Source organism: Rattus norvegicus, chromosome 10 (genome assembly GCF_036323735.1).
Source record: "Rattus norvegicus strain BN/NHsdMcwi chromosome 10, GRCr8, whole genome shotgun sequence".
NCBI classification, from domain to species: domain Eukaryota; kingdom Metazoa; phylum Chordata; class Mammalia; order Rodentia; family Muridae; genus Rattus; species Rattus norvegicus.
This window is the reverse complement of record NC_086028.1, coordinates 39066562-39093826: the sequence shown is the minus strand read 5'-3', so window position 1 is coordinate 39093826 and position 27265 is coordinate 39066562. Positions and strand designations below refer to the sequence as shown.

At 38.5% G+C, this 27265-nt stretch overlaps 1 protein-coding gene and 1 non-coding gene across 4 annotated transcripts in view; both read right to left on the bottom strand.

Annotated features, from left to right (window-relative positions):
• The window catches only part of Fnip1 (folliculin interacting protein 1), an 83121-nt gene extending 57726 nt beyond the window's left edge, over positions 1 to 25395 (bottom strand). Inside the window, exon 1 of one of the 3 annotated variants that reach the window (XM_039084999.2) lies at positions 25163 to 25395. In XM_039084999.2, the coding sequence (XP_038940927.1) occupies positions 25163 to 25254 (92 nt within the window). In that variant the 5' untranslated portion in view covers positions 25255 to 25395. Of the gene's footprint in view, positions 1 to 17542; positions 24673 to 25162 lie in introns of those variants that run through there. The other 2 variants (NM_001271163.2, XM_039084998.2) reach the window with 2 other exon arrangements.
• Positions 4778 to 4882, bottom strand: LOC120095375 (U6 spliceosomal RNA). The gene has a single exon (XR_005490853.1). It is a non-coding gene; the product is annotated as a U6 spliceosomal RNA (small nuclear RNA).
• Positions 25396 to 27265: the final 1870 nt, after the last annotated feature.

Genomic DNA, 27265 nt, shown 5'->3' with positions numbered 1-27265 from the left:
GTTTAAAGAATTAGCTCAAGAACTGGCTTCTCAGCCTCTGACTAGTATCAAGTTCAGAATAAAAATAACTTGCATTAGACTGGAGAGGAGGGTAAAAAGGAGCATGGCGTTTTCTGGGAAGAAATACTGATTAGTGACAGTAAGACTTTTGGGCAATGCTATGAGCCTATACCCAGTTGACAATTATTGAGAATATGATTGGCCACAAACTGTCCAGGAAATCTTTTTAGAAAGATCTCAGGGGGTTTGAATTTGAATCGGGGAGAGACAGGGTAAAGGATTTTGACAGACAAATGGGAGAAAAGGAAAAAGAGATACTGAAGATAGAACAGAAAACTGCAAGAATACAGCTGAAACAATGAATACAGCCTAAATGAGAAAATAGTGAGAATCTGAGCTAAGAGAAGAACGAAGGCATAATAGTCAAGGTGATAAGAAGACAGTGAGGATGGCGATCAGTACAGACCGTGCTTACAAAAGTCAAGGAAGATGAGGAAGGCAGCAGTGCACAGAGCCAATGTTGCATAGGGGCTAAACTTTATAAAGGCCGATTCAGCCATTTGGTGTGGTTGTTTCTCTTGCTAAAACAGTGTCAGTGGAGAGAGGGGATAGTCAAGTAACAACAAACAGGAAGGGCTAAGAAGGGCAGCAAGTATTTAAGATTCTAAGCAGACTCCTGTGAAAGATAATGATAGAGAACTATGAGTGAAATAACTTACCAGTAGACTACATGGTTTGGAATTAAAAGGTAACCCATATAGTCAGGAAGAAACTGGGATTATCTTGAACCAAGACCTATGATTACCTAGGCAGCCAGAACAGGTAAGATTATGAGGCTTTTCACTTAAAAGACAAAGGTATGTAGATATGAAATGTGCAGGAGTGTATAAAGGGAAAACAAATATACTTAAGGTTTACATTTCTAACTTAAGAGAAAAAATAGAAAACTAACTTAAATGTAGCTAAAGAAACCGGCAAATCAATGGTCCAAAGTTAGAACAAAGCATTCTAAGCAGGAAAGTCCCTAATGAACTGTAAAATATATTTAATGAGGTCAAGGGAAATGACCTACAAAGGAAAATTACTACAGATAGATGTACAAGGTTGGAGAAACAAAACAATTATTTAAATGTGGTCATTTTGTTTTATCTATAAAGTATGCATTTTCAGAAGCATATATGAGGAGAGTTGTCTGAACTAAGGTATAGACTTAAGATATAAGTGTTTAACAAAAAATTAAAAGTGAGAAAGTGAAAAAGCAAAGGTACAATTAGATTGAAGACCCAGCTGAGTCACAAGTTTGTGTCCAGCCTGGGCTACAAAATGAGACCCAATTTTTAAATGATAACAAAAGTGACAGCAAGTAAGGAGAGACCTGGACTTCACTATCTGAGGAACTGGGGCCAGATGACTCTGACTGAAGCAAAGGATGTGAAATGTCAGTGGTTTCCTTTGATTGCCCAGACACTGTTTCTGTAGTTCCCAATTCTCTTTACTGTAATGGAAGTTGGAGTAAACTTTGAAATCTATAAATACAGAATATTTACCCCCAAAAAGAAATTTACATCAAAGGGATGCCTGATGTGGTGTTTTGAATATGCTTGGCCCAGGGAGTAGTACTATTAGGAGGTATGGCCTTGTTGAAATAGGTGTTAGAGGAAGTGTGTCACTGTGGGTATGGGCTGTAAGGTCCTCAAAATAGTCAAGTCGGTATTCTCTTAATAGCCTTCAGATGAAGATGTAGAACTCTTAGCTCCTTCACCAGCATCATGTCTACCTACATATCACCATGCTTCTGCCTTGATGATAATGGACTAAACCTCTGAACCTGTAAGCCAGCCTCATTTAAATGTTGTCCTTATAAGAGTTGCCTTGGTCATGGTGTCTCTTCAGAGCAGTAAAACCCTAACCAAGACACATGATCAATTACACTTAAAACATACTAGAACATAGTATAAAATAAAATAACATCCCCTCGGACAGAACATGAATCTGCTAGCCCCTGCATCTTGTTGGGAAAGCAAACTTCATAAAAAAGTTCTGATTTCTCCAGATTAGTTTCAGAAATCAAATACTTATCTAAGATGTATATACTTTAATGATCTGTATCTTTTTTTCATAGTCCTGTTCTTTTTTACTGTTGACAGGACTTTTTAAAGAGGAAGATTTTCAGCCCCAATTAGATCTCCTAAGTTCTTTAGTAAAGCAGCAGCCTGATTATCAGTTTAGAAGCTCTACCACACTCACTGAAACATTTTCACTGTCAGAGTCTACACTAGGCTGAACAAACAAAGTACATGACAATCCAATTCCTAGAACACAGGCATATCAAAAATGATGCCTACAGAGTGTTACTTTTGGCCAGGAGTTTTTTAAAAATTAGTCTTATAAAAAATAAAAAAAAAGCGATTACTGGAAAAAAAAGGTGGGTCTACATCTTTCTCAAATAGTAGCAATATATCACACAAAAGCTGACCAAACTTGCATTATTATCAGGAACTGTACAGCAAGCAAATAATCAGCAGGGCATAGTAAACCACTATAGACCACGAGATGCAGCATTTAAGATACTGAGACAAGTGGATTGCCCAGAGTTTGAGGCCAACCTGGGCTACATAGTGAGTTCTAGGCAGTCTAATACAGAATGATATTCTGTCTCAAAACAAACAAACAAACAAACAAACAAACACCCATCAAACAAATGGACTATCTATCTTGTTTGCCTGGCTGCTTGCATGAAGCACTTTATAAGTCCAGTAAAGTAGCCTCAGCATAGTACTCTAGAGGTGAAAGACTGGAAACCAAAGGTCATTTTCCCTGGGTTCAAGGCCAACCTGGGATACAGAAGACCCAGATGATGATGTCAAACATGAAAACAAAGAAGCAAAATCATCAGAAGGAATATTTAAATTCCTTCTGATTTTGTTAACAATAGAAATCCTTATCACATTAACACAAATGCCCAAATACTATAAAGAAAAATGGAAGAGATAGGAATATATATTCCTTAATTAAACCTTAATTAAAATCAGACAAATTCAGGCCCATATCAATAAAATTTAAAAAACAATATTTGGTATGTAAATAAACATAATATGTTAATATAAAATTTACATATAAATACATCCATATGTTACATACACAAACACATGACTTTCCAAATATCTGCAGTGTTTTTGTACAGATATAATGAGAAAGGAAAGCAATGAACAGCAGAAAATTAGTTAGGCACTCATATACCTTAAAATATTTGCAAAATACATATTTTAGATACACCTGTCTAAAACATTCTCAAGAATTCTTCAAGCTCAGAAAGGTAGCATGTGCCTGCATCTCAGCATTTAGGAAGCTGAAGCAGAGAGGATTAAGAATTTTTTAACAGAGCCTGCCCCACATGTGGCCCATACAAATACAGCCACCAAACTAGATAAGATGGATGAAGCAAAGAAGTGCAGGCTGACAGGAACCGGATGGAGATCTCTCCTGAGAGACACAGCCAGAATACAGCAAATACATAGGCGAATGCCAGCAGCAAACCACTGAACTGAGAACAGGACCCCCGTTGAAGGAATCAGAGAAAGGACTGGAAGAGCTTGAAGAGGCTTGAGACCCCATATGAACAACAATGCCAACCAACCAGAGCTTCCAGGGACTAAGCCACTACCCAAAGACTATACATGGACTGACCCTGGACTCTGACCTCATAGGTAGCAATGAATAGCCTAGTAAGAGCACCAGTGGAAGGGGAAGCCCTTGGTCCTGCCAAGACTGAACCCCCAGTGAACGTGATTGTTGGGGGGAGGGCGATAATGGGGGGAGGATGGGGAGGGGAACACCCATATAGAAGGGAAGGGGAAGGGGTTAGGGGGATGTTGGCCCGGAAACCAGGAAAGGGAATAACAATTGAAATGTAAATAAGAAATACCCAAGTTAATAAAGATGAAAAAAAATAAGAAAAAAAAAGAATTTTTAACAATGATTTAATTATTTTTGCATATAGTGGTCATTAAAGGATAACCTATTCAAAACATGTTTTTATACTCCAACATCCTTTGCCATTCATTTACTACAAGTAAATCCCTGCCTGCCATAAAGCAGAGGTTAGACTGCATATGGAGCATAGTGAGTAAATTGAATACCTTTCCAAATGCAGCCTCTGAACAATTCCATACAGCAAGTTACCAGTTAATGGTACATATTAAATAAGTCTATGTTAAAGCATGGACAACCAGAATTCCTAGATATATTTTCTTCCTAAGCAGGTATTTTATGCCCTTTAGGGGAATTTCTAGAGTGTGGATTTAACTTCTGTATAAAGTAGTACCTTAAATATACCATTAAAAAAAAAGTAAACTAGAAATCAGACTTGGCTTAATGAAGACATTAATTTATTACCATCTGCAAATAATTGTAAGAAAAACATTCTGCATAAAAAATCTAGATGACCTAGATTACCTTGCACATTGACATCTTTTTAACTACTGAGTTTGGCAAAATTAACTTCATTTGACATCACCAATTCTACAAAGTTGGGGAGGGGTAAGCACTTATGGAGTTGAGTTTCAAATCCTAAATACATTATTTAAGTCTGCCTTTCTGAAGAAATATCAATACTCTTGGTTACCAACTGCAAGTAAAATGGAAGCTTCACCAGCATAACTCTAATCCATTTAGTCCACTCGTTTCTCACACAATGAACAGCTTTTGTCTATCAGAAGAGCATATGGATCCCCTTTTTAAAACCTCTGATTCTAGCTGTAACTGGTCTCAGTAAGAAAAAACATTGCAGTGCTTCATAACCTGGCATGTCATCTTTGTGCAGGGCCACACTGATTTTTTTCTCTATATTTTTCCAATATTAGGATATTTACTCCCTAAATGAACATGAGAGGATTGAAGTTTGAGGCCAGACTGAGCTACATAGTAAATTCCAGGTTCACCAGGTCCATATAGTAAGGTCCAACAAATAAAAAAATAAATTCTTCAAAATAATCAAAATTATTACCAAAACTTCTCATAAAATAAACAATCTAAGAACAGCATTTAAATTTTATTCTCCATGCATTTTAAAGCAACAGAATCACCAAGTTTAGAACTAGATATAAGGGTAATTTATTTTTTAACACATTTAAAAAATAACATCTTAAATTCAGTTGTACATTACTGGCATCCTATTTCTCTTAGGTTATTCCACTTGCAAAATCCCTAAGAACCCCAGTTATGTACAACTTCCAAGCCAGGTTAATAATAGCAACAAACCATATTCAGCTAAAACGACAAAACTGTCAGCTGATATAACAAGAATGAATTTAACTCAAAAGCCTCTGTGTGCAGCAGTACTAAAGGTAAAATCCTAGCAACAGAACCATGGGGCAGGCACTTAAGGAGTTTCATGTCAATGACAAAAGCCATTTTTGCAAAAGGCTTCATCTATCCATTTCCGCAGTTATGGCAGGAACACCGCTTTTTGTTTCACTGAAGATTTCACAGAAGTAACTTGGTTCTCTTTCATCTCTCCTACCACAAGTTATGACAAGGAGAAGTCAATCCAAGCATTCTTGGAAATTAAGCCCTACCTGGCAGCTTGTGCAGACCAAGAACGCCTACAATATTCAGTGTTTTCTGTTAATTTTTGTGCAAGAGTGGAGGTGGTGGTTATTCATGAAATCAGAAAAATGAAAAACAGACAAAAGGTAAGTAAAAAAGGAGAGAAGAGAGGGGGATGAAAATGGGAGAAAGAGAGGGGGAGAGAAAAAGGAAAGAACAAGAAGGAGGAGAAGGAAGGAGAGGAAGAAAGGTAGAAGAGGGGAGGGGAGGGAAAAAGGAGAGGAAAAGAGGATGAGAGGTAGAAGATACCCACAGAGAACACTCCCTTCTTGCCTGGGTCCTCTAGCTAGGCCCCACTTCCTTAACTTTTCAATACCTACGAAATAATGTTGCCACCTGGGGATCACACCTCACAATAGTGCAATTTCACAGACAGTCTTGCATGCAGTGAGAGCTGCCCTGAGTACAGGGCTCAGGCAACCACAGCTACGACACAGTTCTTCAAAAGTTCAACACCTATAAGGAATTCATATTTACTTTATAAACAAAAAATGGAAAAAGTTCTTTTCAATTCTGTATGCCCATACACAAACTCTTAGAAGCTATGTATACTGCTGCCCAGCAAATGCAAACTACACCCTGCTAATCACTGCATTGCGATGACAACTCTAGCAGAAAGACTGACTTTATAGGGCTGCAGCTCAGTGGTACAGCCACTTGCCATTTATGAAAAATTAGCTCAGTCTGACTGCTCTTCCACAGGGAAATATGGAGAGGGAAAATGGAAGCAGGAAAGCAAGCAAGCAAACAAACAAATCTGAGTATTAAACTATAAACTTCAGGGAGTTGGGGATTTAGCTCAGTGGTAGAGCACTTGCCTAGTGAGCGCAAGGCCCTGGGTTCGGTCCCCAGCTCCGGAAAAAAACAAACAAACAAACAAACAAAAAAAAACTATAAACTTCAATAAAATCACCATGTTAAATTACCTGGCTAGTTCACAAAACAGACACTTTTAGCTTGGTTTACAAACATGGTTTTTCAGTTGGATTATTGCTTTAACATTTATCAGCATGTCCTTCTACAAACCAAAGGATATCTCTGTATGTGTCTGTACTAATAAGACAAATGTGAAACAGATGGCTTAATGTAACAGGCTATTTACCTACAATCTAAATAAGAGACAATATGCTAAGACCAAAAATGATTATCCGTACCTAACATGGCAGAAACATAAGAATGGGTTCTGGATCAGCAGAACTTGAATTTAAATCCTCTCTGCCACATACTGACTGACTGTGGTATTAGATGCAGCTACCTAGAAAATTATTTATGCTCATTAATATAAAAAATTACCATACTCATTAGATCCACAGTAAATCTGTTAATTTAACCAGAATGGAGGAATGCTAATTTATAACAAATGTAATATTTCAGTATCATACATTTCAGCACAATGTGTTTTCCTCATAATCTTATGTGCATTCTATTTTAAGAATTTATAAGTAGGAATTGGAGAGATGGTTCAAGGGCTAAAAGACTAGATCCCTAGCACCCACGGTGGCTCACACCCATCTGTGACTCCAGTCTTAGTGGATCTGGACACTCTCTCCTGGACTTCAATGGCACCAGGCATATGGTGCCCTGACATATACATACGTAGGCAAAACACCCCCATGTATAGAATAAAATAACCACATTAACAATACTTTTAATTTAAAAAAATTTAAATGTTTTTATCTGAGAAACAGTACGGGTTTACCAGGATACCAAAGAAAATAGTTTATAGGGAAACCAGTTAAGAATGTCATTCTCTAATGATTCCACAAAGAAAATGTTTGTCTAGCTAAGAGACAAGCTAGAGACATAGGATGAAGTAAGACTAATAATTTGGAATAGTTACCACAAAAGGTTAATTTTTAATGGAGAAATTAATTTTGTGATACTGGAAATTAATCTCAGAGATCCTTAAACATGGTAGACAAATGCCCTTCCACTAATCCATATATACCCTTAGCTCAACACTGATTCTTAATGGTAGTTTGGAAATTTAAGCTTGTAAAAAGAAAAGTAAATTCAAATGATCCGCTCTCTATCTTTTTCCCTTCCTTCTCTCGGATCCTCCCCCACTTTTCTCAGTACCACTGGCATCTAAATCTATGTTAACTACTTCTGAATCAACAAAAAATTTGCCTTAAAAGATTTTCTGCTGCCTTCACAGGTAATTAAAATAGATTTTAGCTTTACAAACATGGTTTTTCTGTAAGGTTATGTGATTTAAAAAAAAAAAAAAGGTATTCTCAGCCACTGTGATTCACAGGCCTTTCATCCCAGCTCTGGAGACAGGTCAGCCAAGGTTACCTGGAACTACAAGAGACCATGCCTAAAAAAACAGAAAGGTATCTTCTTTTTTCAGGTATGTCATTTCTGTTTTTCTTCCAGATTAGCTTTTTTCCCTTCCATTCCCTCATTTTCCTTCTCTATATCACAATTTCATATTAATTACTTCAAATTCAAATGCATGTTACTAAACTGTAAAGTATAATAACTGTAAGTCATTTCTTCAAATGTAACAATGAAATGTACTCTGCTCTAAGAAATGGATTTTCCTTCTTTATGTAATCCAGTTTGGTCCTAGTTGTAATTTTTGTGTTGGGATGATGCTTTTTTCCTATTCATGAGTTGTTTATATTTGGGTAAAAATTGTTAAAACACTTAAGAAAATATTTTCGTGTAAAAATGAGCAAAACCCTTTTTTAGACATTAGTTTTTAAAATAGATCTACCACTCCTTTATATTATTAAAAACCAGTTAAAGAGTCTTTCATTTTTCATAAAGACAACATGCTAGCTGTGGTGTCTCCTTGGTGCTAACCACCAAGCAAGTCCTAGGAATGAGACTTTGAAGAGCAGACTAACTTGAAAACCATACATCTCAGCTATACATTTTATATTTTTCTGTTATACTTTGTTAAAAAAAATTTTTTTGAAACTCACATGGCTTTTTGTTACTACAAAAGAGTACTTGATTCACACCACAAGGGTTATTCCCTCCCTGTATGAAAGATAGTGCCCCAACACTTCGTTCTTCATGCTAAGTAAAGCAGGTGCTGAACACCAAGACAAGAAGTAGCATACAACTGAATTGTCAATAGGACTTTAACCACTTGCAAACTTCTTTGAGACCTAGAATATTTAGTATACATCAGAAATGTTTTAAGGTATAACCATCAAAATTGAGCATTCCCCTAAGGGAAGCACTTTTCTTGAGGAAGGAATCTAGAAGGCCAAATATGTGCTAGTAATAAACATTTTCCCATGCTCTCATTAACTGAGGATCACAAACTATCTTTAAGTCATAGTTTAATATCACATATATTATCAGAACAAGATCATTTCCATGTGGGATCTATGATTTCTATATTAAAGAATTATAATGGATTCAACCTATGTGAACTATCAGTTTCTCAGAAGCCCAAGTTAAAACAAACAAATAAAAAGCAAGAAAGATTCTAATGCACAGCTAAGCTGCAGTAAAACATTAGTGTTTCTCGTTCCAAACCACTATAAATAAGATAGGAGACAGCAGACAAGTCGACGTAAGACCAACTGGTACCAGAAGACAACGAGGCTGTTTTCCTGCAAACAGTTATTTGATTGTTCATGCTATGCCTTCAGAAAGCTAAACAATCTTTCCTCTGAAATTTTAAGTTAAAATGTGAAGACATGACCAGGTATTCAACCGAAGAATTTAGCTGAAAGAAAATATAAACTATCAAAGGATCTCATCCATATATAACAAAATAGTGAGGGTAAGAGACAATTAATTAAAAAATATCCAACCTAATTAGTTAATCATAACAATTTCATGCTGGACTTGCAAAATGACCAAGGATAATTAATATTATCGCTACTTATTTCTGCTTTTTAGTTAAATTTGAATTTTTATGCATGTTGAAGTTTGGTTAGTTGCTATGTATTATAATGCGGACCCCCAAGACCTGGTTGCCCTAGAGATGAGAGAAGAATCCACATGTAGACCCAAGTGACCTTTTGTGACCTTGCCCTCAGTTATTTCTGATTGGTAAATAAAGATGCCTACAGCTGGGAAGAATTGAGATAGATGAGACTTGGTGTTCCTGGACTTGGCATCGGAGAAGACCATGAAGGGAGAGAGAAGATAAGAGGAGAAAGACACCACGGGTTAGGAATCCAGAAAACACGGCCCTGACAGATAGCCAATTGGAGTTAAGAGCAGCCTAGATAAAACATAGTAAGTACTAACTCAGGGTTATCCATAGGGAAGTAGATTCTAATAGCATAGAGGGTAGGTATCTGCCCAACTCTAGTACTGATTAAGGCTTAGTGTAAATAATAAAAGTTGTGTGTCTTTTATCCGGGAACTGAATGATCAAAGGCAGGGTAGAAGCCCCGGTTTGGGATTAAAAATTTCTACAACATATTTTTATTTTACTGTATATATTTTTTAAATTAATGTGAAAAACTGAATTCAGTAAATATTCAAATATAAAATATCTAACTTATTTGTAGGACATTATCACCAATCCGAAAATGTAACCTCTGAGACACCTGCTACAATACTTAAGGAAACTCAAGCTCCACACTAGACAAAATACTATCCAAAATTGTCTGTTGCTATGAAGCCAAAGGCGAGGCCAGCAGTTACAACAGCTTGAGGTAGGCAAGAGATCTATTTAAAAGATGGGTGGTGCCATCAGAGATTTATTTATGGCACTGGAATTGTTCAACATCACTGGTGATAGTAACTATGCATCTGGCCGTGTGCAACATTCATACAACTCTAGTCAAAGTATGTACATGCATGTTCACAGCAGCACTAGTCATAAAAAACAGAAGGTAGAAAGTCTTTCCAATATTCACCAGTGACTGGGTATACACAGACTTACACAGAACATAACAGAACATTCAACTACAGAAGGAAAGCACTGATGCATGCTACAACATGGATGAACACTAAAGTCACTCAAAGGAAAGTCAAGACATAGAAGGTCACAAGATTCCATGTTTATGTAATATCCAAAATGGGTAAGTCCAGAGAATGGAGACTGGTAGTTGCCAGGGTGCTTTGAGGGGAAGAAAAGGAGAAACCCCTGAATGTACTTGGAGTTTTACTTTGCGCTATCAGAAATGTTTTGTAGCCAGATAAGTGGCCAGTTACCTAACACTGTGAATGTACCAAATGCCACTGAACTGTTTAGTTTATAGCAGTTAACTCAGGAGATAGAGGCAGGGGACTTTCTTCCACAGTTTTGGGACTAGTCTGAACTAGACACTGAATTTCAGGTAAGCCATGACTATACAGCCTGAACTGGTCTCAAATAATAACAATAACAACAACAATAATAATATAGCAAGATCTGATACAGTCATGTACATGTTACTAAAGTGGCACCTCAAAACCACCTTGGAGACGTACAAATCAAATCAGTCACATGCCAAAAGACTACCCTAGAAGACTGAGATGAATGAAGATAAGATAATACAAAGGACTTGTAAAGAGGGCCACCGTGACTTACTCCAGGAAGAAAATCACTATGTACCATTAGATACTAGGTTCCTTGGGGTTGAAGATCTTGTTTTGGACCCTCTGAAGCAGGTGAATTTGAAACTTTTTAGGTTAAGTTCACAGCTAAGGTTAAGTGACAAAGCAAGCAATCTTATTACTAAACATCTTATATACAGAACATTGTGCTTTAACTAGAAGAGCAAACATCTCTCAATTTCTCCATTTTAAAATTGTGCATAATCACTACCTAATGATAACATGACAATTTTATTCATTATTCCCTCTGTAAAGCCCCAGAAAACTGCCTCTAAACTATAATGTATCAATATAAGAAATACATGTATTTAAAAGGCCTAAGAAATTATTAAAAGATAACATCTTTCTAAGAAATCATGCTGGATGAACAGGAAGAATTAAATTTTATATATGAAGTGTAAAAAAGATTGAGTTATTTTTTCATGACTAGTAAGAGGAAGGTAAAAGAAACATACACAAAAAATACATAAAATTTTATTGCGTGAAATTTTAGAATAGGTAAAATTAATCTACAGTGACTGAGATTATTAACTACAAAGGAGTAAGGGGGGCTTTGGAGGTAAATTAAACCTGTCATGACAGCAGTGGTTGTTACACATTTTTTAAAATGCATATCTGTGTGCTTGTTCACATGTATGTGGGGTTGTGCTTCCTGGTGTGCATGAACACATGTGTGATGTGTACGTGTGGAGGCCAAAGGACAACCTGTGTCATCCTCCAGAAGGAATACTGTTTACCTTCTTTGAGACAGATCTCTCACTGGCCTAGAGAACATCATCCAGCCAGGGATCCATACATCCACCCATCCTGGCTTTCCTAGCATTAGGAATCCAAGTGCACCACAGTTCCAAACATTTTCACACATCTGCTGAAGAACAAACTCAATCCTCATGTTTGTAAGGCAAGCTATTTACTGACAGCCATCTCTGAAGCCCCAATGTATATATTTTAAAATATATTTGGGAAATTATTTCAAATTAAGTAAAAATAGGATGGAGATATAGACGCAAAACTGATTATAATGTAGAATTCTCAAAAAAAAAAAAATATCACTTTCCACATTTGGCAAATAAAGTGCCAGGGTAGATTAGAGGGTAAGATAGAGAGAAGAAAAGTGGCCAGTCCCTTTAAAGGCTTCCCTGGGGGAGAATGGACTAAAGCAAGAGTAGCTGGCTTGAGGGGTTGGGGATTTAGCTCAGTGGTAGAGTGCTTGCCTAGCAAGTGCAAGGCCCTGGGTTCGGTCCCCAGCTCCGGAAAAAAAAAAAAAAAAAAAAGAGTAGCTGGCTTGAGTAACTTCAGCAGTCTCCAGAGTATGACTGAAGATCCTAAATTGTGTGATCCCTGGCTCTGGAATAATTACAGCAGGATACAGGCAGAATAAAAGGAGGAGTTGGGGAGTAAGGTTCAACTAATTTGCATATTTGGAGGGGGAAGTTGTTATTATTTAGTTTTTCCTTTACCACTGAAGTTTACCATCAGTCCTTCAGCCTATTTATAAGATACAATGACTCCCAGAGACCTACTGTAGTATAAAAGTAAAACAAAACCAAAATAAGGTGGCAGTCATAAAAACAAGAAGCCCAATTTCTATCCCGTAAGGGAAAAGTATGTAAGTTCAAAGGATCTCCTGGCCAATTTATCAGAAAAGAAGAAAATACTTAATACCCCAAGTCATTAGAGCCATTTAGCTGGTTTCTAAGACTCTAGAGACAACGACTCTCCCTCCCTTTCTGAAAGAACTACTCTACAACCTAGAAACCACATTATATGTGTTCTTGTCAATATTCTTCACATATATTTCCTGATCACTGAATGAAAGTTTCTTTACTACAATACACACAAGAGAGTGTGTATTGAAATAAACTAGCCAGAGCATGACAAAAGACAGAACCCGAAGGAGAAAGGGATGAAGAGAAAAGAAACTAATATCAAGTTTCCTTCCAACTTAAGGTCTATTGTAGGCTCTGTTGTCCTCTAAGGCAACTTCCTTCACAAAGGTTTAGGGATTGGACTGTTTCCAGAGGTGGTGGTATGACGAACTCACACTACTCTTCCTATCTTAGGTCTTGACACAAAACAAGTGAATGATATTTACACTCACAATGGTACTGTGACAGTATCCCAGAGTTGGGAAATATATAGAAACATATATGAAAATCCTACAAGAAATAAACAGTTGTTTGAAACATCTGGCCAATAGGATATGAGCTTTTTCTACTTCACAAAAAAAAAAAAAAAAAAAAAAAAAAGCCATATCACTTACTTCCTAAAGTCCTTGTACCAATTTATACTCCCATAAGGAATATGCAAGTGTTCTCATCACTTGACATTCTTGCTAATAGCTAGTACTAATCCAAAATTTTGGTCTTTGCCAGTTAATGTCAACATATGCACCACTCTTTCCCAAATTAAGTAGGCTATAGTATTGGTAGACACATTTAATCTATCCAATGTTAAGAAATCGTCCTTCTAAATTTGCTACAAACTTTTATCTTTTTACAACAAAAAGCTGAGTTTTATCAAATAAACGTTTTTTTTTAACTATTCATATAGTCTTTCTCCTTTAATAAATACAATAGCATACAACTCAAAATGCCAGGCACTGCTGAAAGAACTAATTAAATCCTAACAAACTGATGACGTTTTATTTCGCTTTACAGAAAAAGAAGCAGAAGCACAGAAATTTAATTATTTGTCATAGGTTAACCAACAAACACCCAAACTGGCATTTAAAACTATCTGCCTTTGTGACCTATAGTTCTAATTTTCTATATTGGTTCTTTTTCCTGTTGTATCACTGACTGTGTAACTATAAAGAAAAAGGCTGATTTAAGTTCACAGTTCAGGTAGTGATGGTTCTTGTGGACAGAGTCCCAGGGCAGTACAGAGCAAGGGAGAGTACATATATGTATCTCCTTTGGTCCTTTCTCTCTCTTCTTGTAAGTCCAATCATATAGCCTCCAGACTGATGATCTTATCTAATTTCTAATCAACTTCTTAAGGCTACACCTCTAAAACCACAGCTGGGTTAAATTTCTATCTTTACAATATGCCAAAATATTGATTAAGCTCCAGCATGCATTTCATAAGGGACAAGCCATGTTCCAACTATGGTATGTGTGTGCATGTACTTTCTCTTCCCACCTCTCCTCTCCTCTGTTCCCTTTCCCTCTCTCATCCCTTCTATCCAGATACCTGTTAGGCCAAGAGTTCTCAACCTGTGTGTCATGACTCTTTTGGGGGTAATGGTAAAATGACCCTTTCATAGGGGTAACCTAAGATCATCAGAAAACACAGATTAAGATGATCTTAAAACATTACGATTCATAACAATGGCAAAATTACAATTATAAAGTAGCAATGACGATAACTTTATGGTTGGGGGTCACTATGACATGAGGAACTGTATTAAAGGGTCACAGCATTATGAAGGCTGAAAAACACTGTCTTAGGCACTGAGGAAATTATATAATTTCTGAAATGTTTCTGGTTAAGTTCCCTCATCTAAAACATGAGGCTATTACTAAGTTTGTTTAGCTGTCTTAAGTAGTAAATAAATTAGCATAATTCTCTACAATCCTTAAAATTCTGCCTGGCACATATGTACTAACTGATATTACAAATATTAACAACAGAGGCTGGAGAGAACATACTATTCTCCAAGAGACCTGAATTGGATTCCCAGTACCTAACATTAAGCAGCTAACGACTACATGTAACTGGAGCTCCAGCTTCCATACTCCTTGCTACCTGCGCTCATGTACACACACATGTCCCAACCCCAATATATTTATTTTAAAATGTTAAATGTTAACAATGTTCTCTTATCTTTTCATATTTATAAAAAAGTTTCATTTAAAATTGTGATTATTTACACCTAAGCTTCATGGGGGGGGGGGGATTCATCTATTTTAAACAAAACATTTTGAGTTTATGTTCTTTTAATTCTCTCCTATGCAATCATATCTAGCTCATTAATTTGACTTTTACAGCATTACTAATTCTATTTTCTTTGGATTTGCTTTTCTAACATTAAATAGAACACTCAACTCATGTATGTACATTACATCAAATAAATGTTTTTTTGTTTTTTAAGAGTTTTGTTACCTTTTGTTTTTTGAGGCTGGGCCCTATCATGCCCAGCTCTAAAGTAATTTGTAGTCTCCGTTTTTTTTTTTTTGTTTTGTTTTGTTTTGTTTTTTGCTACTTGATCTTCAATAAGTAGGAGAAATATGTCAAAATCACCTATCATAATAATAAACGTCATTTTATCCATTTTTGTTTTATGTGTTTCTATTTTGTTTATTTTGGTTCTTTTTGTTTGTTTTTAGATGAATTCTATGTGCCCCTGGTAGTCCTAGAACTGAGAAAAACCATCTTGCCTCTGCCTCAAGAGTACTGGAAATGTCAATAAGACATGGGCCACCACAACAGGCTATTTTGTATGGTTTTAAAACATGCTGTAACTGACTAGCAAATAAAATTTACCTGTATTTTACCAAACTAAAATTTTTTACTGTATTTACCAAACTAAAGGTTTTTTTTCTGTTTTACATGCTGTAACTAAATCTATTAACTTTCTTTTTTGTGTTTAGGTATCTTTTCTTAACCCTTTGTTTCTAAGCTTTCAGAACTTATATTAATGTATCTTGAAAATGTTTTTCTATATATGGTAAACAGCATACTGTTGTAGAAGCTTTAAATTACAACTCTATTACAGCTTTCTTGTGGAGACGGGGCTCCTGAGTGCTGAGAATACAGGCATTTACCATGTCTTATATAACTTGTAAACAAACGACTGAATTTATCAACATGTTTACAAACTGGGTTGGTATAACTCAATGGTACAGTGCCTGCCTACTCTATATATTGGAGTCAATCCCTAGCACTGAAAAATAAGCACGTTTAAATAAACTGTATGGGGAGTGAGTCGATCTAGCACACTACCAGTCCTCTCTCTGGATTTTCAGGCATGGTTCAGCAATGCAAGGACTCTACACTAGCAAACTAGATAAAAAGAAAACGTATGGCTAGTGGATGTCTACTGTCAAGTTTGTCTTCTTCATTCTGTGTTAGCCTCATCCTTCACACAGAACAGATGTGTCTTTGCTTTAGAAAATATCAAACATCATACTCAAGGTCATTAAGAAGAGAAAGAGACTTGTAAAAGCAGACCCTTGGAAATTAAAATTTGGTAGCTGAATTTAAAACACACGTTCATAGTTCACTACAAAATAATGTTTATGAAATATTCTAGAAGTACAATATAAAAGTGATCTGACAGACATTGGGAAGAAGGCTGGCAGTGGTGGTGCATGCCTTTAGTCTCAGTCAGTACTGTAAGGCTGAGCCAACCTGTTCTACACAGTTCCAGGACAGTTAAGGCTAAGGAGAAATCTTATCTCCAAAAGCCAAGAGAGGTGGAGTAGTGGGAAGAAATTGGGGGAAAACAAAACAAGAAACCCAACAGGATTTCCATAAAGGAAGTTTCCCTTGAAAATCTTATGAACAAAATCCAAAAAAGTGATGAAATTGTGAAAATCATGTAAGAACAGTCCCTAGAATGAGATGCCTCCAGACAGAAAAGATGAGTATCAACAAATTAATCTGTAGAAATCCCTAACCAAAACCCAAGTTATATTATTCTTAATTATCAGAAGGAAAATGCAAAAAATAAAATCCTGTATCTCTTGTGATTTCTCAGCTACAATATTGGAAGCCATAAGACAATAGAGTAATCTCTTTGACTTTCCAAGCTAACATGATTTTTATTTAGATTTTATTTAGAGTTTGTGTATGTATATGTGATATGTGGTTTATGTGTTTGTGTGTGTTGGTCAGAGGTTGACACTGGGTGTCTTCCTCAATAGAATTCTACCTTATTTTTTTGAGGTAAGATCCTTCTGAACCTGAAGCTCACTGGTCCCACTATCCCCAGGGACCTTCCTGTCTCTGTCTCCCCAATGATGGAAGATACAAGCAAATGGCACTGAACCCAGATTTTTACACGAGTATTGAGTGTATGTGAACTCAGGTCCTCAAGATTAGGTGACAAGCACTTTCCCGACCAAATCACCTCTCTGGCCCTTCACACTAGAATTCTATAACCATCAGATTGGCAAGCAAACATAAAAGGAGAATTATTTTTTAGGTTTTCAAAATCTTGTTTGAGAAAAAAACATGATTTCTACTATATTTATGCATTGTTATGGATATGTAGTTTGTGGCTTCTATTCTAAACTAAGAATGAACCCAAAATAGAAAAACTAACAGCAAACCCATGAGGCTTGTGTGAACAGACTACATTTGATTCACCTCACTAACTTCACAAGCTGCATTTTCCTGATTTAAATGGAAATCTTTAAAAATTACATACTGATTGTAAAGAAACTTTTAGAAAAGCAGGCCAACAAACCTCAAAGTCCCATCCTCTAAATACAGCATCAGTTGTATAAGCAGAGTTCATCCCATCTACAAATTGTGATTCAATGCTGTCACTCCAACCACTACACTACAGAGGTAGGAGAAGCACATGACACATTCGGAATGGCTTGGAATAGAATGCTACTGTGTCAAAGGACACTCTGTATTAGGCAGTGTGCGTGTACACGGAAACAGGTCCCTGGAGCTCTAGAGGTGTCCTTCCAAAGCTAGGTTAAACTGCTGCTCCAGCTCCCCAAAAGGTTCACTTGACAATCACTCTATACCTAAGGGTCCAGAATGTTCAAACAGGGGAAAAAAAGTTTGTAAAAACCTTCTGTGTTTTTAAACTCTAAATTACCAAAAAGAGATTACTAGTTCATTAATTCATTCTTTTACTCAGTCAGCAATACCCAATGTCAGAGATGACATCAGTAAATACACTATTACATTACTCCAATTGTTACGAGCGGTATCATAATCTATTCTAAGAAATGGGGCTAACCTTATCTTTAAAAAGAAAAATAATGGAAATTTCTTTAAATTAGTAAACAATATCAAAGAAAAACTTGCTTAAATTATTTATTCAATATTATCAAGCAAATAAATAGGAATAATTTTAACCAAATGAAATCTTTTTCTTTTTTTTTTTTCTTCTTTTCTTTTTTTCTTTTTTTTTTTTTTTTTTTTTTTTTTTTTTGGAGCTGGGGACCGAACTCAGGGGCTTGCGGTTGCTAGGCAAGCGCTCTACCACTGAGCTAAATCCCCAACCCCATAAAATCTTTTTCAATTCCATAATTTAAAATATTTTTATTTCTTAATTTTTATAGTTTGAGAATTTCATTCATACATGTAATATATTTCAAGTTAATTTTTCATTCATTACTTAGTGACTATCTTCTTAAGCCAGGCACCAAAAGTAAACCAATTAGAAGCTATGCCCTTATAGAACTTGAATTCTAGTGAGGATATGGACACCAATGAATACAATTACATCACAAGAAGGGAACAGCCAAAGACTAGGGATGTGGCTCCATCCTAATATATGTGAAGACTTGGGATCCATCTCCAGCATGAAAAGAGGAAGAAAAGGAGAAACACAAATTCTATTACACTTTTTGCTTTATAATTGGAAACTGGGTCTTACTATGTAGCCCTGGCTGGCCTAGAATTCACAATGTAGATCAGCTGGGCCTTAAATTTGCAGGAATTCTCTTTCCTCTGCCTCTTGAATGATATGATTATAGGTACAGATCGATATGCCCTTTTCTTCTGAAGCTTTAAAGGAAAATATGAAGGCCAGGAGATGACTCAGTTGGGTAAGTGCCTGTTGTGCACACATATGGACCTCAGTTCAACCCTACCACCCAGGTACAACTCAGAGCTTTGGGAGAGTGGAGAGTTGGAGACATCCAGAGACTATTACTGCAGAGGATTATTAATACATGTTCCAGAATAGCCTGTCTCAAAACAAGCAAAATAAGAAGCAAACCTATATTAGCTATTCTGCTGTTGCTCTGATAAAATACCATGACAAGACATACACATATGGAAGAGAGAGTTTGTGTTTACTGTTCCAGAGAGTTAAGGCCATCCTAGCAGGAAAGCACAGCAATAAGCAGCAGTTACAGCAGTAGAGTTTCACCTCTTTAACAAGCACAAAGTACAGAAAGCCAACTGTCAGTGGGCACCGGGACTTAAGCCCACCCCAGTGATGCACTTCGTCCAGCAGGCTGACCTCCTAAACCTCCCCAAACAGCGCCAGCACCTGGGGACCAAGTGTTCACATGCCTGAGCCTATGGAGGACATTCCTCAGACAAACCACTAACACTCCAAAATCAAACAACAAAAAGAGAAACGTGAAAGAGGAAATTGGGGTGGAAGGACAGGGAGGGAGGAATCTGGGAAGTGAGGGTTTGGGGAGTTCTAACATTTGAGTACCTATATTAATTTACTCCTCAGAAATACTCTAAGAAGGTGGTATATGTAACAGATGCCTAGACTCTACCAGCGTCTCCCACCCAATCTCAGCTACATCTGATGAGACCTGATCATATTATTAGCTTCAGATATACTACCACAATCAGAAAAACTCCACTGGCCTCAGCACTGGTTAAAGTCTAAGGCAACTGGGGCAATCATGAGTAATTTCACTGGTTATATGAACAGCACAGATTCTCTAAAACTTTTGCTAGAAATCTTGGACTACAGTCTGTCTGCTCCCTGAAGCGATGTCAGAAAGAGCAAGCAGCACTGCATCTAAGACTTCATATGATTAAAAAAGAATGAAGCCTGAGGACTTTCCAATTCAATGCTTAGAATGCAAATACGAGGTGGACGCTCACAACCAACCGCTGAACCGAGAGCAGGGTCCCCAATGGAGGAGTTACAGAAAGGACTGAAGGAGCTGAAGGAGTTTGCAACCCCATAAGAGCCACAATATCAACCAACTAGACCCCCACCCCCACCCCCGAGGGCTCCCAGGGACTAACCATCATCCCAAGAGTACACAGGGACGGACCCATGACTCCAGTCACATGTGTAGCAGAGGATGGCCTTGTCTGGCATCAATGGGAGAAGAGGCCCTTGGTCCTGTCAAGGCTCGATGCCCCAGTGTAGGAGAATGTCAGGGTGAGGTGGTAGGAGGAATGGGTGGGTGGGCAGCACCCTCATAGAAGCAGGGGGAGATAGTGGATTTCTGGAGGGGAAATTGGGAAAGGGGATAACATTTGAAATGTAAATAAAAATACATCCAATAAAAGAAAAAATGTCAAGAAAAAAAAGAAAGAACCCAATCACCTAACCCCAACAAATCTCAAAAAAAAAAAAAAAAATCGGTCTGGTTTTAGAAATTTTTAATCATTACCTATTTCCCAAAGCTGTCTATGCCAACAAATATCACTGGGACAGGAATCCAAATACAGGTCAAATATATCACTTACAACTCAAAAGAAAGCTAGCAGGTCAAGTTGAAAAACTGGACTTAGTTAAGAATCAATCTTCTCCTCCCCCTCCCCCTCTCTCCCTCCCTCCCTCTCGCCCCTTTCTTTTTCTTAACTATAAAGTGCTAAGATGAATTTAGTTTGGAGAAAGTCAAGAAGGACATGAAGAAAGATCCATGAAGAGGTAGTTAGCCACAAAATTTCTGCTACAAACAATAGGAGTAAATGTTCTTAACTGTGCTGGGTAGTTTTATGTCAACTTGACACAAGCTAAAGTCATCTGAGAGGAGGCACTTCAATTAAGACTATGTCTCCATAAGATCAGGCTACAGGTAAACCTGTGCAGCATTTCCTTAGTGATTGATGGGGGAGAGCCCAGTCCATTGTAAGCAATGTCACCCCTGGGCTGGTGGTCCTGGGTTCTATAAGAAAGCAGGCTGAGCAAGCCATGAGGAGCAAGCCAGTAAGCAGTACTCCTCAGTGGCTCCTGCCTCCAGGTTCCTGCCCTGCTTGAGTTCCTGTCCTGTTTTCTTTTGATGATGCACTGTGATGTGGAAGTGTGAGCCAAATAAACCCTTTCCTCCCCAAGCTGCTTTGATCATGGTGTTTCACCACAGCAACAGCAATCCTAACTAAGACACTAACTTAGGAAAATAACAAAAACACAGAAAATTCTCTTTTGAATAATTATTTCTTATAAACACTTAAAACAACCTTATTCACCAAGACAAAAATACTTAAAGCAAGCCTTTTCACGTGAATATAGTTACTGGGTTTACATGCCACTTTTTATTTCCACTTTGAAGTACCTAATGGGAAGAACGCAAGCAGAATCTTCTAAACAGTGCCTTGTTTCTCAAATTCTTTAGATGACCTAAATAAGTTACCATTTCAATTCTATAATGACTCTGGGCATGGTGGCATAGGCCTGTAATTCCCTCCCTCTGGATGAAGGCAGGAAGACTGGGTTTGAGGTCAAACTAAGCTACCCAGTCAGTTCAATTGAGGCCAGCTGGAACAAAATGGTAAGGCTTCATCTCAAAAGAAACAAAAATCAATTCTGCAAATGTCTGAAAAATATCCTAAGCTCATCTTCAGCTCAAGAAACAGATGAAGCAAGCCCGTAAGACTCTGTTCAGTAGGGACCATTCTAAGAGTCAACAAGAGCAGAAAGGCAGCAGTTCCTGGCCATCTTTTCTAATGGGGTAACCATGAAAGACAATATAGAAACATATCTATGGCTTCTTTGTCAAAAGTATCTCCACTGCTGGGCCTTGTACATTGGGTGCTCTAGGAACAGCCTCTTGGAAATAGGTAGTAGCCAATGTCTGTGCTTCATGTGATTTAACAATTTAAGAGGCTGGAGAGACGGCTCAGAGGTTAAGAACTCTAGCAGTTCTTCCAGAGGACTCAGGTTTGATTTCTGTCAGCTACACGACAACTAACAACTATCTGTAACTCCAGTTCTGTGAAATTCATACCTTTTGCAAAAGGCACTGCATGCACATGAAGGCAAAACACCCATACATATAAATTAAGTACTTTCTAAAAAGTGACTTAATATAAGCTGACTAGCATGTCAACTTACCTGCGCACACACAAACACACACAAATTTTGGCCAGTTTAAGCTGACTACTGCACACACACACACATAATTTCAATCACTCCAAACTCTAGTCACACACACACAATGCTGGCCAACACCTTAGGCAAAGGCAAATTAAAACAATTCAAGGGGTTGGGGATTTAGCTCAGTGGTAGAGCGCTTGCCTAGCAAGCGCAAGGCCCTGGGTTCGGTCCCCAGCTCCGAAAAAAAAAAAAGAAAAAAGAAAAAAAAGTTCAATATTACTATATATCCCATAATAGCTACAATCAAAAGACTAAGGAATTATTAGGGGCTAATGAGATGGCTTAGAGGTTAAAGGTACTTGCCATACAAGCCTAGTGACCTGAAAGATATCCCCAGAATTCATGGAAAGGTCAAAGAAGAGCACAGGGTTGCCCTCGGACCTTCACAATACACTGTGGCACATGTATGCCCCTCACACATCCTACATACATACACAGCAAGAAATAATATTTACATTAAATTTATAATCAGTTAAGATAGATATGTTTTGTATCACAATGAAACTATATTAATTTTTAAAAGGATAAAGTACTAGAGAGATTTGTCATAAAAGTTACCTTAATATATTGCTACTGGGACTATAAAACAAGTATTTTTGAAGAAATTTGGAAACTTTTTTAAAAAATAAAACTCTGCACATTAGCCAGCAGTTCTACTGCTCAGTATCTATACCCAGAAGAAACAAAAATTATTTCTAATTAAAGATTTATACACAAATATTCACAGCAGAATTGTTCAAATATCCTCTATCTGATGAGTGAATAAACAAACTATGAGGCTGGACAGATGACCAAATGGTTAAAGTACTTGCCCTGCAAGTGTGAGGACTGGGAGTTCAGATCCCCAGAAACCCACAGAAATGGCAGGTGGGCATTCTCTGTCACCTGTTAGTCCAGTTACATTAAGGCAGAGCAAAATGGTTGCCAGAGCAAGCTGACTACCAAGATCAGAAACGTAGGAAGCTCTGGGTTTGACTATGGGACTCTGTCTTAATAAGAGGAAAGGTCAATCCAAGAGGATTCTCAACATCAAATTCAGCACATGCAGGGGGTGTTGGGGGGGGGGGGATATGTGCCATATCCATACAATAAATCACCTACTTAAAGGATGAATGGAACTACTAAAAAGGGAATGTCATATGTACATCTGAAAAAACATTATTGTAGGTAAAAAGAAGCCAGACATGGCTATGAAAGTTATAATCACATTTATATGAAATGTTCAAAAAGCCAAAATATAATGAAAGAAAGCAGACCAAATTTTACTTGGGTGAAAGGGGGTTAAGGACTGAGGAAAAGGAGTGAGCACAAGTGAAACTCTCGGTTGACAGAATGAATGGCTGTGAAGGTTCAGTGGAGTGGTGTGTATAAACTGTGTACATGTGACGGCACTCAGGGGACTGTAACCTCACGTATACTCATTTTTATTGTATTCTAATTATAGATCAAGGAAGCTTTTTAAAAGCTGGATTAATTAGATCTCAAGTCACTAGGTATGTGATCCAGAATTCCTTTTCTCACATTACACTTGTACACATCTTGTTTTCATAGCAAGCTCTCATGATCAACTGCAGGTATTGGGCTTCCATACTGGAAAAAGGATTATAAAATCATCTCTACATTGCTACTTGCTCTGTCTCATGAGGTTACTGTGCAACGAGATAACCAATGGGAAAGTTCTTTGGCAGCAGTAAAGTATTACACAACCATATAGAACACTTAATCAAAAAGTAGATTTTGTTCACATTAAAAAATTGAGACTCTTGTAATCTTATTACCCAAAGTCAGTCTTTGCACAGAAATAGAAAGTTGTCTATTTAAATGTTATCTTTTAAATCTCTCTCCAGAGGCTGCTTCCTGGGTCTCTCGATTTCCTAGGTGTCTTGGTGTATTATCTGGTGTTATCTGCACTTTCGTTTTTCAAAGGAAAAACAAATGTCAGATGACTACAGCACAAGACATTTACTTCCCATTATGAAGAAAAGCCAATACCATGAAAATTCTTTTATTGTGTTTCCAAAACAGTAACTGACCTTTTTCTCCCTTTAAATATCAGTTAAATTACTTGCCATTTAATATTCAATCCCACGCATTGTTTCCTGATGTGATCTGTATTATTGACAGGGTGGATAATTTGAAGAATATTAAAACCCGTAAGACCTATGTAGTGCAATCATCTTATACTTGGGCTTGGTGCAAATTTTGACAGTTTCCCTTTTACTATTACTGTACAACTGAGTTCTCTGCTATACAGCCAAGTTTGTATGATATGTGACATTTGGCCTAGTTACGTGTGCAAGTTTCCACAGCGCATTTTGGAAGACACAACAATATCTTCTTCAAATACAATTTCACGGCTGAATTTAACCGTTGAGTCCAAGCTTCTACATATCTGACAATTCTAAGAAGTTACTGTACCAGCAACAGGTTCTGCAATCAGAAAGAAACAAAGCCTGCAGCAGCAACAACAACAACACCACACACACACACACACACACACACACACACACACACACACACGCTACCGTTCTCCATTTGCAAGAAACTCCTTTTCAGTAACAGGTGTAAGAAGGGAAAGAAAATTCGACAGCAAGTTCTAACCCAAGTCCTCCTTGAATCCGGCCAGTAGTAACCCTAACCACTTCGGTTTCGCATTTCTCCTTCGATAACACTAAGGTCGCTCGGCACGATAACTGCACAGCTCCAATTTTAGTTTCCAAGAAGCCTGACAGACCGGCAGCCTGCCCACTCGCTCCTCCAGCCTCCTCAGTGCTCCGCAGGTTGGCCGAACGCGGGGCAGTCTGCACAAAGCCATCCGACCGCTGCCGATCACAGGGAGACAGCAACTCCCAGCCCGGCCCGGAGGCCTGCGGTGAGGTCGCAGCCGGAGCAGCGTGCGGACCGCCAGCCTCCGGAGGCCGCGGTGCTGGGGCGGGGGACGCGGCGCGTGGCGCGGGCGGGGCGTAAACAACCGAGCGAAGTGGGCAGGGGACCCTACGCCCCGCCCGAGGCCGCGACCCTCGGGGCCCCGCGACGCCTTACCTGAACGCGCAGTCCGGGTCGCGGGCGTCTCGTCCCGACGCGCCTAACCCGCTCCGCTTGCTGAAAAGCTTCTGGAACAAGGTGGGGGCCATGCTGGCCGCCTCCAGACCGGGGGTCGCTCGGCTGGGAGCTCGCCGGAGGCCCCCCGCTCCTACCGCCGCCCCGCCACCCCCATGGGCGCCTCAGTCATATGACAGAAATTAGTCACTTCAAACGGCCACGGCGCGCGGGGCGGAGCGCGAGATTGAGGTCGCCCGGATTGGCTGGCGACGAGCCGCATCACGTGGCAGCAAACTGAGCGGGGGGCGGGCTGGGGGTGGAGAGGCGGGGCCTCCTGCCATTGGCTGGCCCATGGGTCAGTCACGCGGCCTCTCACGGGGCGGGGCGCGCGAGGGCGCGCTCGGCTGGGTGGCAGAAGAGATCCTCCAGTACCCCGGCCCGCCTCTGGCCCTCCCAAGCTGCTAGGGCTCTAGGAGGAGACCTGGGTCTGCGACTTGAGGCGCGGTTTGCATTGACACCCGCTTTTAGTCTCTAGGAGGATCTAGCGACTGGAGGCTCAGGCTCGATCTCCTTGGTAACCAACAAAATTACAAGCAAAACCAAGGGAGGCAAGCAGCCGTAAAAAAAAAAAAAAAAAAAAAAGAAAGAAAAAAAAAAAAAAGGCATCCACCTAAAAATATCTAACAGTTTATGCTAAGTATTTAGAATTTGAAAGACTGCGGTTAGTGAGCTCCTCATCACCAAACAAGAAGTTTAGCAAATGTCTAAGGGAGACCAGAATCAGAACTTCCATGAAACAAAGCTATATATCTTAATATCTAGGTATGAGAAAAGGAGGAACCGTGACATTGTAACCAAACGGCAAGACTTCTTTCAAAACGGAAAATACAGCTCACAAACATCCTTCCAGTCTTATCAAAATACCAGTGTTCAGATCAAATTTGTCATCGGTTTACCAGGATAAGGGATTTAGTAGAGTGGAATGCAGTTCTCTGAGAAGTGTGGATGTGGGGAAATATTGGTGTATGCTTGGAAAGCTAGATAAAGACATTTGAGAATTTCACTTAATTAGACATAGGAAACAAGTCTTTAAGAAGTTACCAACTGATCTGTAGTTAGAGTTTAAGAAAAATAAATAAGTAGCCCTAACGTGGAAAAAAGAAAAATTAGCAGAATATTTTATATCGTTAATAATCTGTCTATGATCAGCATGTTGAGCTCTAATGATACAAGATTTCTATATATTTATTGAGACAGGCTCTCTTGCTGGCCTGTAGCTCACCAAGTAGTCTAGGCTACCCCTTCTACTTCATCTTCTCCAACAGTACTAAAATTACAATCTTACATTCCTTTGACCATCCTCTAAGTGGGAATGGAACACAGGTTCTCATGCTCACACACCAAGTACTTCATCCACAGAGCTACCTCCCAGCTTCCAAAGATGTTGGCTGAGGAGGGAGGAGGGAGGAGGGAGGAGGGAGGAAGGAGGACACTCCAGTTCTATATCCTGTCTCCGTCACTCCAGTACACAAGACATTTAAGGCAATAATGTAAAAAGTGAATTAGCAGTCAAGCAGTGGTGGCACACACCTTTAATCCCAAAGGCAGAAGAGGGTGGATCTCTGTGAGTTTGAGACCAGCCTGGTCTACAGAGTTCCAGGGCAGCCACCGCTACACAGTGAATCTCCGTCTCAAAAAACAAACAAACAGCCAAAAAAAAAAAAAATTTACTCATTCCACAAATTTGAGCTCTGTATACTGCGGATCAACATCAAGAACAGAAAAGCTAATTTTATAGGCAAAGAGACAGTAAATGGATAAGTAATTTCAGATCGTGATTAGTGTTGTGCAATTAATGAGCTAAACAATGAAATTATGTCACAGGAAGGGCTTTCTGAGAACGTAATGCAATGGTTAGATTTTAATCATAGGTCCTTTGTAAACTGCTCATTTCAAAAGTTACTGGGTGTGTTGGTTTGAATAAGAATGGACCCTACTAGTTCATATTCTTGAATGCTTGGTCACCAGATAGTGGAACTGTTTGAAAGGATTAGGGTGCCTTGTTAGAATAGGTGTGGCCTTGTTGGAGAAAGTGTATCACTT